Source organism: Scyliorhinus canicula, chromosome 4, assembly GCF_902713615.1.
Source record: "Scyliorhinus canicula chromosome 4, sScyCan1.1, whole genome shotgun sequence".
NCBI classification, from domain to species: domain Eukaryota; kingdom Metazoa; phylum Chordata; class Chondrichthyes; order Carcharhiniformes; family Scyliorhinidae; genus Scyliorhinus; species Scyliorhinus canicula.
This window is the reverse complement of record NC_052149.1, coordinates 58,023,735-58,038,532: the sequence shown is the minus strand read 5'-3', so window position 1 is coordinate 58,038,532 and position 14,798 is coordinate 58,023,735. Positions and strand designations below refer to the sequence as shown.

Here is a 14,798-nt window from a genome sequence, read left to right as displayed (position 1 = left end):
AAATACTGGACAATCTTAGCAGGTCTGACAGCGATCTGCAGAGAGAAAAGGGAGCTAATGTTTCCAGTCTGGGTGACTCTTTGTCAAAGGTAGAGAGAACTGGAAATTGGGTCAGATTCACACTGTAGTGGGGGAGGAGCAGAGGGACTAGATAGGGGACCAGCAACAGGTGGAGATAGACAAAGATATCGAGGACAGAAGGTCAATGGAATATAAACAGGGATGATTCAGGCTAAGAAGGGTGCTGATAATGGCACATAAGTGTGTGAATGGCAGAATAAAGGTGAGCAATGTGTAACAGGCAACTAGGAACAGTTGGCCAACTGTGGGGGGAAGGGAGAGGAACAATGGTGAGGGAAAAATAGATCAATGGAAGAAATGGAAATGAAAATAAATTGATCGAAATAAAAATGAAGTGAAGATGGAGAAGAGAGCTCACAGTCTGAAGGTGTTGAACTCAATGTTAAGTCCAGAAAGCTGTAACGTGCCCAATCGGAAGGTGAGGCGCTGTGCCTCCAGTTTGCGCTGGGCTTCACTGGAACATTGCAGCAGGCCATGGATGGACATGTGGACATGAGAGCAGGACGGTGAGTTGTAATGGCAGGGACAGGAAGGTCTGGGCAGGAGGAACCTGCCTGTCAACCTGGTAATCGGCTGCTGATTTAGCCAGCTGTCTTCATTACCTATGATCCTTTCAAAATTCCTGAAATCTTGTTTTTTTAATAAATTTAGAGTACCCAATTCATTTTTTCCAATTAAGGGCCAATTTAGCGTTTCCAATCCACCTAGCCTGCACATCTTTGGGTTGTGGGGCGAAACCCACGCAAACACAGGGAGAATGTGCAAACTCCACACGGACAGTGACCCAGAGCCAGGATCGAACCTGGGACCTCGGCGCCGTGAGGCAGCAGGGCTAACCCACTGCGCCACTGAGCTGCCCTCAAAATTCCTGAAATCTGGCAGGTCAACTGATTCTGCCAGAAGGAGTGAACTAAAGGGTTTGCTTCTAATGAGCCAGATAACATGGAGACCTAGGGGCGGTACGCGGCACAGTGCTTAGCTGGGACTAAGGCGCTGAGGACCCAGGTTCAAATCCCAGCCCTGGGTCACTGTCCGTGTGGAGTTCGCACATTCTCCCCGTGTCTGTGTGGGTTTCATTCCCACAACCCAAAGATGTGCAGGTTAGGTGGATTGGCCATGCTAAATTGCCCCTTAATTGGTAAAGAAAAATAATTGGGTACACTAAATTTTTTTTAAAAACAAGGAAAACAAGGTCACGGTATTGAATAAACTCATGTAAGGATCCTTCCTGTTGATTCCCTTATTTCCCTTTTCTTTATTTTTTGTCATTATCATTTTGATCCATGGATGTTTAACTTTTTAAAATAAATTTAGAGTACCTAATTATTTTTCCAATTAAGGGGCAATTTAGCATGGCCAATCCACCTATCCTGCGCATCTTTCGGTTGTGGGGGTGAAACCCACGCAGACACGGAGAGAATGTGCAAATTCCTCACGGACAGTGCCACTGTGCTGCCCTCCATGGATGTTTAATGGACATGTATCTTTAAGTCAAGCTTCAGAGAGTATGAGGAATTCAAAAGTTGCAACATAGTATACTCTACTAGCTTTGGACAGAAAAACTCAGACTCTGTGGCACCCGAGACATGGGGTGGGACTCAGTTTGATTAGTTGGCTGGTGGCCAATAAATTGGCCAAAAGGGATTATTCTGCCCTGTAACAGGGGGTGATTGGATCCTGCCTGAATGGGAATACCTAAGGAAAACAGAGTCAGGTCTCTGGACACTCGCTCTCTCTCATGTTTTCTCCAGAAAAGTTGCTGTACTTCTGAAATTGCAGAGACCTGCAAGAATCTACAGTGAAAACCTCAAACTGAAACAAAGTTTGAAGAGAAGAAAGGTGCTAGAAACAAAGATTCTTATCTTCTTATCTTCATCCTGATTATTTTCACCCCTTCTGTGTTTGTTTGTCAGGGGTGTGTGTGTATAAATGGTGGGGCAAGTTAAAGCAGGGGATTAGGAATTAGAAAATAGTTAACCTGTTGGATTTGCTGCATATTTCATTATAGTTATAAATTAAAAGCAATTGTGTTTAAATTTACAAACCTGGCGACTGTAATTATTGGGCTGCCAAAGACTTCAGGTGTTTTTCTAAGAATTCTGAGTTAATTCAATTATGTTGTGACTCTGGGCCAAGGGGGCTGGAATTGACCCTGCACTAGCCCAGGGCGTCATGTCACTCATTGTACAAAACTGACCAATCGACACTCCTTCCAATGATCTGCACCACTCATCTTCTTTATCATGAATCTTCTTGGTTAAACACATCCCAATTCCGCAACCTCTTAACTAGTTTTGAAGAAACTATTTGGATTTGTTTATTGTCACGTGTACCGAGATACAGTGAAAAGTATTTTAAATATAAAGTATTGATTCTTATCAATATCTCACTTCAATGTTGTATATTTATCTTAGTTCTATCATTGGAATTAAATAAAAATATTAGCAACGGAAAGACAGTTGAACATAATGGCCAGGATTCTCCGATCCCACGGCCAGGTTCTGACGCCGGCGTCAAAAGCGGCGCGAGCCACTCCAGCGCCAACGGGCCGCACCCAGGTATGCACCCCTTCCTAAGGGGCTAGTACGGCGCCGGAGTCGTATCCGCTGCTCCGGCGCTCGGACGCGCGTGCGGGTGGGTCCCCGTCTCCGCGTCAGCCCCAGGCAATATGGGGGAGCTCTACAGGGGCCCGGCGCGGAGGAACATAGGCCCCGCATGGAACTAGCCCGCCAGCCGATTGGTAGGCCCCGATCGACGCCCAGGTCCACCGTGGTGCCCCCTCCGGAGTCGGATTTCCCTGCCCCCACACCAGGACGGCCCCCGCAGCGAGAACTCTAAGATCTCGCCGGGTGCGGAGAATCGGTGGGGGGGAGCTGCTTTTGACGGCCCCCGACCGGCGCGGCGGCGATCCTGCCAGCTCCCGAGAACCGGAGGGCCGGAGTCAGAGAATCCCGGCCAATGATTCACTATGAAAATAAAGATGGAAGCTGCTCAAGAGTCACGGAATCTACAGGTTTTTTTTAGTAATGTCACACCACCCTGGATGTAGCACAAGTGTATATTTAACACGTGCCAAATATCAACATATTTTGCCCTTAGTTTTCCAAATAATAACTTTAAATTTCTAATCTTTAGTTACTTAACGACTTAATTATTGATGTGATCATCTGTGACTAGCTCTTTAAAATCGTGGCTTAATTCTTTTACCAGCGACTTCTGATCACCGAGCTGTTCTGGGAAGAACAGCACCTTCTGAGTTATCCCAGAAAGTTGGCTTTGTCTGTCCATTGGAGAGGTTTATTTTGTTAATATTGTCCCATCTTCAAATCCTTTGGTCTTTTGGTACTTTACTTTGCTGAAACTTCAAGGAGAATGCATACCCTAGGGTGCCCTGCTCAACTATGTACGAACCAAAACAGTTCAGCAGATGATCTGCATGGGGAAGACACAGGGCAGTGGTGATATTATACCCAATCCTAATCCTGTCATCACCCAAAGTTTGCACATAAGCATATATGCAAATAGATACACAAATGGGAATGCTGCCTGATTTCTGCCCTCACACCTCAAATGAGTCCCTTATTCTGGTTTTCTAGATACTGTCAATTGAACAAATAAAAGAGAAAATTAAAGTGTTAGTACGAGCTGTCTTCAGGTCTCAACAGTAAAATATGCAGACACTCGGGATGACTCAGGAGCCCATTAAAAATGGCAGTTGGGACATGATTCCAGGATTCATGCCACCATTCCTGTGATTTCCAATGTTCAGGCGCGCCTTTAAAGGGTGGGTGCTGGTTGGGTCAAAAGCCTGCACACTTTACTCCCGGCCTGGCCAGCCTATTGCAGATATTTCAAAAAGCTAATGGGTTTACATAAAAACATATGAATTAGGAGCACGATCAGGCCATTTGGCCTCTCAAGCCTGCTCCACCATTCAATAAGATCATGGCTGATCTGACTGTGAGCTCAACTCCACCTTCTCCCTACCCTCAATAACCTTCCACTCCTTTCTTAGTCAAGAATCTATTTACATCTGCCTTAAAAATATTCAATGATCCTGCCTCCGCTGTTCTCATTGACATAAAAGGTTTCAAATGCTTGCCGTTTCAGCTATTGAAACTTTAAATGTACTAGATGATTGACATTTTTATTGCCCTGTAGAAAAAGTTTTTTTAAGAGAATGTAAATTTTTTAAAGTTTTGCATACATCTTAATCACATTCTCCCCGTATCTGCGTGGGTCTCACCCCCACAACCCAAGGTATGTGAATTGGTCATGCTAAATTGTCCCTTAACTGGGGAAAAAAATTGGGTACTCGACATTTTATAAAGATTTTGTGCATCTCAATGTCGCTATCGGGGTAATTGGTTCTATACAGTGTCCAGTGGGTGAATGAACATGGAAGTGCCATAGCTTGGCATGGGGGCATGAAAGGGGAATGGAGCGTGTGACAGATGATGTGGTGGGCGGGGGTGAGGGCTGGAGGGCATCTCTGTTTTTATTTTAACTGGGTCAAATTCTCACAGCACTGAGATGCCCATTTTAAGCAGCCCCTGTGACTGACTCCGAACTCTTTCCCTGGTCGGCTGACCCAACTCCAGCCTGCACCCACCGCCACAATGTAAATCCTGACTTTTCGGCTCTTTCTTCTGAGGTGGACAGGCCAATCTGGGAATTTTGCTGACTCCTGATACAAGCATTGAGGATGAAAATCTAGCCCTCAATAAGTGGACATGTTGAACTAGCTTACGTCACTGGCACTCGGCTCAGCATCACTGCCGCAGAAAGGAAAAAAACAATCAATCAGTCATGATTTTCCCTCCATTGAAAAGTGCAACTATGTGAATTGGATCAGGCTCAGCTATTATTGAATAGCCCCTCACTCCTGCCATAGATCTAAGAGTGCGTGAGTGCTCACTGTCCCGGTTAAATGGTGAAAAATGTCCATACAACCAGTTAACAGCATGTAGCCACTGCCTAGAAAACTATGCTGGATAGGAGAGTCGGAGAGGGTCATTTGGGGAGCGAGAAACAATCCTGCCAAAGTGGGATTCTGATTTATCAAAAAATGACAAATTAAATGTGTGGCACTTTCTAAACAAATAGGAAACAGTGATATTATAATTTGTAGAATTTTCCCAAAAAGGACGGAAACAAAATCCCAATAGTGACCGGAATTGTGCCTCGACAACACAAGGGGCTGGCAGGCAGGATTTCCCCTTGATCTCACAGCTAATAGCTCATGAATGAGTGGGAGTTCAGTCAGATGGCGGGCAGCTCAACGACACCACCAGGAACTGCTGACGAGGGCAGGCACCCTAAATCCTTTCCAGGTTGGTTGAAAACCGCTTTTTAAACAATTACACTGACAGAGGGATTAAACCCCCGAGATAACCTTTGGGGTCGCACACACTGCCTTCCCTGCCCATGGCCCCCTTTTTGAATAAAAAAATGCTTGCTGCTGCTGAGAGGCCTTCTGCATTCAGCTGACAGCCTGCCAACACGGCAGGAGTCCGATCTGCCATTGGCAAAATGCCGATGACCCAGTAAAATGGTCTTTAATGGAGCATTTGAATATCTAAGTTTATTTCCTACCTCCGGAAGCCTGTCTGACGTGGGTCCCGCTGACAGTAAAATTCCCTGATGACAGGACATGACCGGGGAGCCAATATGCCATGGCTCCCTCTGATTTCCCACACGCACGCCCCCGCAACCTCTTCCCTGATCCCCCCCTCATGTGGTCTGATAAAATTCTCCTGGGATCCAGCAGAAATCTCATGAATCAGTGGTTATATTTTAATATTGGCCTGAGTGCCTTTGCATTTCAACAACATGCTAGTGTAGATGTGATTAGTGAAGACACGCAGTTTCCAGATAATATGGCCAAGATTACCCCATTTCGCTTCCAGTGGAACTGAGAAAGACGTGGATAGGGGGTTAAGTGCATCTCTGACCATTTTGGCTTCATGCTCTGATTTCATTGCCTAGTGGTGTACTATATGGATGGGCCTATCGCATGGACAAAACACATCAGCTAATGTATTTTTTTTTTAATTTAGTGTACCCAATTCATTCTTTCCAATTTAAGGGGCAATTTAGCGTGACCAATCCACCTACCCTGCACATCTTTGGGTTGTGGGGGTGAAACACATGCAAACACAGGGGGAATATGCAAACTCCACATGGACAGTGTCCCAGAGTCGGGATCGAACCTGGGACCTCGGCGCCGTGAGGCAGCAGTGCTAACCATTGTGCCACCGTGCTGCCCCTAGCCAATGTATTTTCAGTCTTTTATGTCAAAGCAACTCTGGAGATTAGAGCACCAGCTTGCCCCTGGTGTTCGGTGGGGCAGTGGTGGTGGGACGAGGGAAAGATTGCGGTTTTAAAGGTTCAAAAACCTCTGCAATCAATGACAGCTGAAAAAACTGCATCAGCTGCGGAGCAGGAACACTGCTGAAAACACAGCATTATAAATCCCAAAGACTTGTGAAAATACAGACCTGACTGATCTGATCATAAAACTGTCTCTGAACCACTAACATTTTCCACAAACTACTTTGGAAACAATTCGCAAATCTGAAAGGAAGGGAGGAATGTCCGTGGAATAGAATTTGCGTTGATAAATTTTTTTTTTAAATTTAGAATCTTACAACTAGCTAAAACAACTGGTCGGAGATCAACAGAATCCAGGCTGAGTTGCCATGGGTTTACAAGGAACAGTAGCTGAATTGCAAGCTCTGGGGAAGACATTCCTGTTGCACCACACAGACCAAACAGTGACCACCTCCAATACCCAACTGTGAAGCATATCAGCCACACTCTCTCCAGAGTTTCTTCCCCTCTACTTCTTAAATAGAAAATATTTGCAGCTCATTAGAAATGTAAGAGCACAGGGGCAAGAAATTACAGAGAATGTGTATTTTTGAGAGCTCACCAAAGGTTTCAGAAATAGGGTTGGTGCAGTCTACAGAACCATGCATCTGAACATCCAACAAAAACAATCATTCTATAGTTATAGGCTGAAAAAGTGCGTTAACAAACTTTTTATGAAGGAAAATAATTAATGTTATCTTTCAAAAAAAAAATAATGGCATAAACAAACTTTTTCCACAGTCTTCAAAGGATTGGAGGCATGCTTCTAAATTGCAACTGACAGCAAGCATTGAAGCCAGAGTGCAGTGCCAGAGCATACAGTAATCTAATCAGAAACCATGCTGGCTTGGCCAAGCTCCACTAACTCATGTAACGTTTGTTAGGCTGTTGTCCAAATTCTCTGAAAGCATGTAAATATTATTCAAAAACAACAAAATTTCTGAGGGTCCAGCCCAGTGCCACCTTCACCTTAGTTTCATTAACTATAAGGACGTGTGCACATCTTAGGGGCACAGCAGCCATGTCGACAAAAGCCTATGGTTTACATGAGTTTGCTTAATTAAGCTAGCCTGATATGAGCCAAAAGATTATGATTCAATTCAAAGTAGGCACAGAAGAAAATGCAAGCTGATTTGACAGGCTTCTATATTTAGCCATTCTTGCAATTAACAATGATAAACTTTTAAAATAACCCGGAACTTTCTTTTTCCATCTCAATTGCCCCTTTCTCTCCACTCGTTTTGACAAGATTGAATATGTCAATGGAATAACAGCTACAGTTTCTTACTTGGGATGTATCGTGATTGAAGATGACAGCATTCAAGTCCCCACAGTTGTAGTGTTTGATGAGGTCCTCTGTTGTGTAAGGGGCCTGCAGACTGCCTGCTCGGAGGCTCTCATGTTGCAGCAGAGTTTGGTTCAAAGCAAAGAGGACCTGTAAGGACAGAAGAGTGAAACATTTGTGAAGAAAACGGAGTTGGAAATAAATTGAAGTTATAACAGTGCGAGTGTGGGGCATGCACCATTGTAAAGACAGACACATCCATACAAGGTTTAATTATGAAGTGTTTCTACTTCACATAGGCAAAACACTATGTATAAAATAAAAGGTTACACAAGAAATGAACCAAGCAGAGATCCCATATGAGTTCCAAATAACTTATTCAGAAAGCATTACTCCCTACGTATGATTTTCTCCTTTCTTCACCAAAAGGTGCTGAGCACTGACCATCTCTTCTTATACCACCCCAAGTAACAACTCTTCAAGGGTGAGCCCAGTGATTGTTTGGAGAGGAGGGGTTACTGGACTTTAGATGTCAGGCATGCCCAATGCTGTTTGTGCCTGGAGGCCTTGTTAGAACATCCTATGCCTACCAGCTGCTAAGCACTCTATTTCAGAACATACTGCCATTCTGAGAAGGTAAAAAAAATGTACTGTGGTAAAACGGACTACGGTCTGGATTTTAGGCCTGATAAAATCGGAAACTTTAATTAAGAACTGGACATTATAAATCAAACCACAGTCAGCCGCAGGACTGGCCTGATTGAATTTGAACTTGGCCAAGTTCGAACACACTGAACACAGACAAACAGCCAGGACATGTCTGGACCTGCCCTGTCAATCACCTATCAGGAGATAATCGGTCCTTTTCATATTGATCGGTTGCTTTGGGATGTCCAGATAAAGCTAGACATTCTGGCACCCAGTTTTCCTGCCATTACCATATATGGAGAGAGGTTATGTGCAAACAATACACCTAGAGATACACCTGGGGGTGGTTTCCTGCAGAGTTGTAATAGCCATCTCCATTGGGTGTTGCAACCCCCGCTCCTAGACCGCACTGGCTGAAGGCCAGAGAACTTTCTGGAAAGGACAAAGAAGGGTATAAAGATCGACCACTGTATTTTTCTGTGATCCTCCCCAGTGAATACTCCATGCAGAAGTAACAGAGAAGTTTCAACGACAGACCAGAGATGGAAGGAAGCAGCGTGCGAGACCCACCTTTGCAAACGAAGGTCCTGAGACAACCGAGACTCAGAGAATTGGACCCTCAGCTTGACTGAGTTCATCAGCACGGGTAGCATTAAGATTCTTGGGATTATTATTATTTGAGATCATTTAAAGGGAGTGATTGTTTTACTGTGTTTAATAATACATTTGGTTGAATCATACAATTGTATTTGTCTTTTGTTCATCTCGCAAAGAAAGACACCTTTGAATATGAGTAATAAACTAGTCAAAGTGCCTGAGGTTTTACAGACAACAGCACTTTCTGCAATGTCTTTGATAAAGTATAAGAGTCCTAAAATTTCAACAGCACATTTAGGTAGCTAACAACACCAAAAATTGCAGGTTCACCTGATTTATATAAGCAGATCTGCACATGCTATCTAAACAGAGCTTATCTACAATATATCTAATACACCAGTGGAGCAGAAAATAGTGCATTGCAGGACCAGGATCCCATTTTTTCCATAAAAGGAAAGTAGCTGGAAAATACATGAAGAGGGGAAGTGGAAGGGCAGAGTTGTAGGAAGCTGAGAGGTTGGGAGTGGAATTTGGAAGACACCCAGATGAGAAGCCAGAGGTATGATAAGGCAGACGGAATTAAGATTTGCTTTTGCATAAAGGGCAAATGCAGTATTGGAGGAAGCATGTAGTATAGGAAACAAGGATGGCAACAAATGAAGCTGTGATTGCCAAGAATTTGGTGCACACTTTTTGAGGGAGTGTCATCTCTTTAACTCGCAGGACAGCAATGCAAAAAATTTAAATTACCTCACCAGGACAGTCAAAGTAAGCCTTCTGCTCACCAGATATGTGTCACTTTCATTCATTATCACCATAGTGCTCCAAGAATCAGGCTTGAAATAGTGATTCAGAGGCTCCATGGCTCCCAAGTTGACTGATTTACATTATTAGTGCCTTGTTCTAAGTAGAAGGATGCTAGCTGACCATTGCACTTACATTTCAAATGTCCAATGGCACATGGCAAGGGCCACAGTAAAGTCCTATATCATTCACAATGCCAATAACGGAGAAGGATTCAATACAAACTGTAACTTTAGTGAATCTGAAGACTGATCAAGGAGGCAAGAACCCATGGAATCCAGAGCAATTTGGCAAACTGGAACCAAAACAAGCTTAGTGGCAGGAGGAAGAGGGTAATGGTCGAAGGTTGTCTTATGACTGGAAGAGATGTTCCACAGGGATTGGTGCTGGGTCCCTTGCTGTTTGTAGTGTCCATTAATTACAAGAAACTGTTCCACTAAGTGGAGGGATCAATAATGGTGGGGCATAGATTTAAGCTAAGGAGCAGGAGATTCAGAGGAAATTTGAGGAAAAACATTTTCACCCAGCAGCTGATGGGAATTTAGAACTAAGTGCCTGAACGAATGGTGGAATTGGGAACCCTCACAACATTTACGAAGCATTTAGATGAGAACTTGAAAGGCAATAGCATGCAAGGCTACAGACTAAGTGCTGGAAAATTGGATCAGAATAGATAGGTGCTTGATGGCTGACACAGACGCAATGGGCCAAAGGGCCTCTTTCAGTTGTGTAAAACACGATGTGCGTGACTTAAAGGAAATGAAACCGAGTTCCATGATGGGTACCCTCCACCCGGCTCTGGATCATCCAAATCAAAATGAGGGGGTCCTCGAGCTCTCCGCACCCCAGCTCACAAGGGCAGGGCACCTCCAGGCCTGATCCCCGACCTGGGTACCGTGACATTTTCAGCCTGGCAGTGCCACCTTGGCACCCATGCAGTGCCCCCTAGGTGCCACCATGGCATTTCCCAGGTGGCACTTCCAGGCCAGCAGTGCCCTGGTGCCCAGCTGGCATCAAGGGTGCCAAGGTACCACCCTGCCCACATCCTGACCATCCAGGGGCCCCAGATTGCCTGGAAGAGTCCCCCAAGTGCCAGTATGCCTGGTCCACATTGGTGGAGGCCAGTGTTAAAAGGTGCTCGCTCAGAGTCTCCGAGCACAGAGGTAATATCCCACGTCTTGGATAACTCCAGCGAGAGCATATTCAAGTGAGCCTGACTGCACACTTGAATACGCAAATCTTGATTGCCTGAAAGAGCACTTCATATTACCTATTCTGACAGAACCCTTCAAGGCAGGGCATTCAATGGCTACTCTGCCCAAAGTGCCATGACACCCTTACAGGCCAAATGTACGCCACTTTCAAGTTACAGCAAAGTCAAGAATACTTGGCCCAAATTTAACAATGGCTGGTTAACGTGCTTAACATTTGAGTTGGGGCAGCATCAGTGGCGCAGTAGGTTAGCCCTGATGCTTTACGACCCCCAAGGACCCAGGTTCAATCCCGTCTCTGGGCCACTGTCTGTGTGGAGTTTGCACATTCTCCCCGTGTTTGCATGGGTTTCGCTCCCACAACCCAAAAGATGTGCAGGGCATGTGGACTGGCCACGCTAAATTGCCCCTTAAATTGGAAAAAATGTATTGGGTACTCTAAATTTAAACAAAAAACATTTAGGTTCCGCCTTTTTATCAATGCCCGTTAGAGGAGATAAATATTAGAATTCCTATTTCATAAATTTATTTTGTTACTGTTCGCTTTTTGAGTAAACTTGCTTAAATTTAGACATAATGTGACGGATACTCCATTATTTTTCAGGTGAAAGCTGGTTCCCATTGAGCTATTGGTCAATTCCATTAGGAAAACAATTAACAGAAAGATCTTCTGATTCATAGAGGCACATTACTGAAAATGTATCTGGTTATCATGGTTAGTAAAAATATTTCCAGGAGCTACAAAGAGTTGGGGAGGACATGCAAGCATGCTGTAAATACAGTAAATTAAAAAAAAATCATGGCTGGATTCTCCGCCCCGACACCAAAATCGCATTTGGCGATGGGGCGAAGAATCTGTTTTGCCGCATGAAATCGGGACCTGCGTCGTTTTAGCAATTCCCCGCCCCCCGGAAATCGTGGAGTACGCCGCGCGCCAAGTATCCACCGCCTCAGGCCATTGCCTAAGGCCCGCCCCGCGATGCTCCATCCCCAACCGGCCGAATTCCCAGCATGATTCTAACATGGTCCCAAAAACGGACAATCCAGCCCCATATGTACCAAGGTTTAAAAAGCTAAAATGTAATAGTGGCATCTCACTTCATTTACTGTTTTCCTCTCCTCTCTTAAAGTTGTCTTTTTGCTTCCAGAGGACCGGCAGCCTTCCAGTACCACACCTAACTCCTTACTCTTCACATGAATCTAATTACAGAGACCAGCCAACACAGATGTAACACATTCAGCCCAAACAGCTCATGTTGGCTTTATGCTCCACTGGATCCTTCTCACATTCATCTTCATCTAAATTGATCAGCATAACCCTTTATTCCCTTCTCACTCATTTTGTTATGATCCTTTTATTAATAATCTTTATTGTCACAAGTAGGCTTACATTAACAGCATTGAAGTTACTGTGAAAAGGCCCTAGTCACCACATTCCGACGCCTGTTCGGGTACACAGAGGGAGAATTCAGAATGTCCAATTCATCCAACAGCACGTCTTTCAGGACTTGTGGGAGGAAACTGGAGCACCCGCAGCAAACCCACGCAGGAACAGCGAGAACATGCAGACTCCACACAGACAGTGACACAAGCCGGGAAATGAACCTGGGACCTGTGGTGATATGCATCACTGAAGATACACAAAGGGTTAATGTAAGTACACGTAAACTAGCTAGACACTAGAGGGAGCACCAGAGACATGACACACAGACCCTCAACCAATAGCTCAGTAAGATAGGACACGACCGATGGGCATTCACGATACACACAGAGGTGACACTACCACAGGGGGGCATTACATCGACCCATATATCAAGGACACAGCACACATGATCTGCCTCTTTCCAGGGAGACACTCAGTGAGTACAGACACAGGGTTGATTTAACATCACACCCACAACGTGGATTGTAGCAGACTGGTTCGTCACTCTGAGTAGCTATAGAAGGATTAACAGTAGAGGCGAATCCGAGTAGGAAAATTGTAAATAGTTTAATAAACGTGTTGAAGTTATCTCCACGTCTGAACCTTCCTTTGTCAGAGTGAACATCAAGGAAACAGCTTATGCTACGCCAAGAGCATAACAAGACAGGACCCTGGTACTGTGAAGCAACAATGCTAATCACTGTGCTACCGTGGGATGAGACCTGTTGCTTTTTTTCAAAAAGTAGAAGAAATCTCAAATCCCAGTTATTTACTGAAAGAATGAAGCCACAAAAGTCCACGGTTTAAAACAATACAATTTTTACAATACAGGATTCAATGCAAACACTAAATACGATCTTAGATAACCTTCCATCCTCGGAATACAGAATCAACATAAGTTAAACATGAATTAACAGGTAAATTGCAGTCAATGATTAACTATTGTAGATACAGCTAAGATAGATCTTACGAATTTGCTCAGCAGCCACTCAGCGTATATGTCATCAATCTCAGTACACAAATTCCTTCAAAGCTCTCTTATCCTCAAAAAGAATTTCAGCTCCTTTTCCACGATTTAACTTGATCCTCGGCTGATAGCAGTGTATAGCCAACTAAGCTATGACTACAGATTCCATCACAATATGCTTATCTAACTTCCCCATGGAGATATCTTTGCTATTTGCCTCAAGTACTGGTATTCCCTGTGATAGCAAGTTGGGTGTTTTAGCCACTCTCTGGGTAAAGATCTGAATTCCCTATTTGATTTCTTGGTGACTATTTTATCTTGGTAGCTTTCGTGTTTCTCTTCCCTACAAGTAAAACTATTCCCTCAGTGTCTACTACATTGAAAATGTTCATAAGTTAAAATATAGTTTGGTTATGTCAACCCTCAGCTTTCTGTTTCAAGTGGAAAAGATCCAGCTATTCACCCTTTCCTGATGTGTATAACCTAACTGTTGTGGTTTTAATCCTTGTAATAGAAAGTGTTGCATCTACTCCCGTGCCTCTATATGCTTTTTATAATCTGTTGACCAGAAGTGCACAATGTACTGCAACTGTGGCCGAAAGAAAATTTGATATAAGTTTAGTTTTCAATTCTATAGCTCTAGAAATAAACCCCATTCCGTTGCTTGCTTTTTTAATATCATCTTATTAATCTTATAATCGTCATAAGTAGACTTACTTATGAAATACTGCAAGACTTACTTACACTGCAATGAAATCACTGAAAATCCCCTAGTCGCCACACTCCGGCACCTGTTTGGGTACACTGAGGGAGAATTCAGAATGTCCAATTTAGTTAACAAGCAAGTCTTTCGGGACTTGTGGGAGGAAACTAGAGCACCCGGAGGAAACCCACGCAGACACGGGAAGAACGTGCAGACTCCGCACAGGCAGTAACTCAAGCCGGGAATTGAACATGGGAACCTGGCACTGTGAAGTAACAGTGCTAACCACTGTGCTACCGTGCCACCCCCTACTGGTGTTGCTATTTTTAATGATTTGTGTATTTGCACTCCCTGATATCTTTTCTTCCAAATCCATTCAGATCCCTTCCAAGTAACATGAGGCCTCTTTATTTTCCTTACCAAACTGTGTTGAAATTCATTAACTGTGGCTGGGATTGCAGTGCTGTTTGCAGAAAAAGGGTTTTGTGGGCACATAGAACATAGAACATAGAACATAGAACATAGAACATAGAACATTACAGCGCAGTACGGGCCCTTCGGCCCTTGATGTTGCGCCGACCTGTGAAACCATATGAAGCCTATCTGACCTACACTATTCCATTTTCATCCATATGTCTATCCAGTGACCACTTAAATGCCCTTAAAGTTGGCGAGTCTACTACTGTTGCAGGCAGGGCGTTCCACAC

At 44.1% G+C, this 14,798-nt stretch overlaps 1 protein-coding gene across 1 annotated transcript in view; it reads right to left on the bottom strand.

The window, feature by feature from the left end:
• LOC119964610 (metalloprotease TIKI2-like) overlaps positions 1–14,798 on the bottom strand; it is a 499,632-nt gene that overhangs the window by 259,823 nt on the left and 225,011 nt on the right. The window contains exon 3 of the mRNA XM_038794309.1: positions 7,742–7,888. Within this exon, the coding sequence (XP_038650237.1) occupies positions 7,742–7,888 (147 nt within the window). The remainder of the gene's footprint in view (positions 1–7,741; positions 7,889–14,798) is intronic.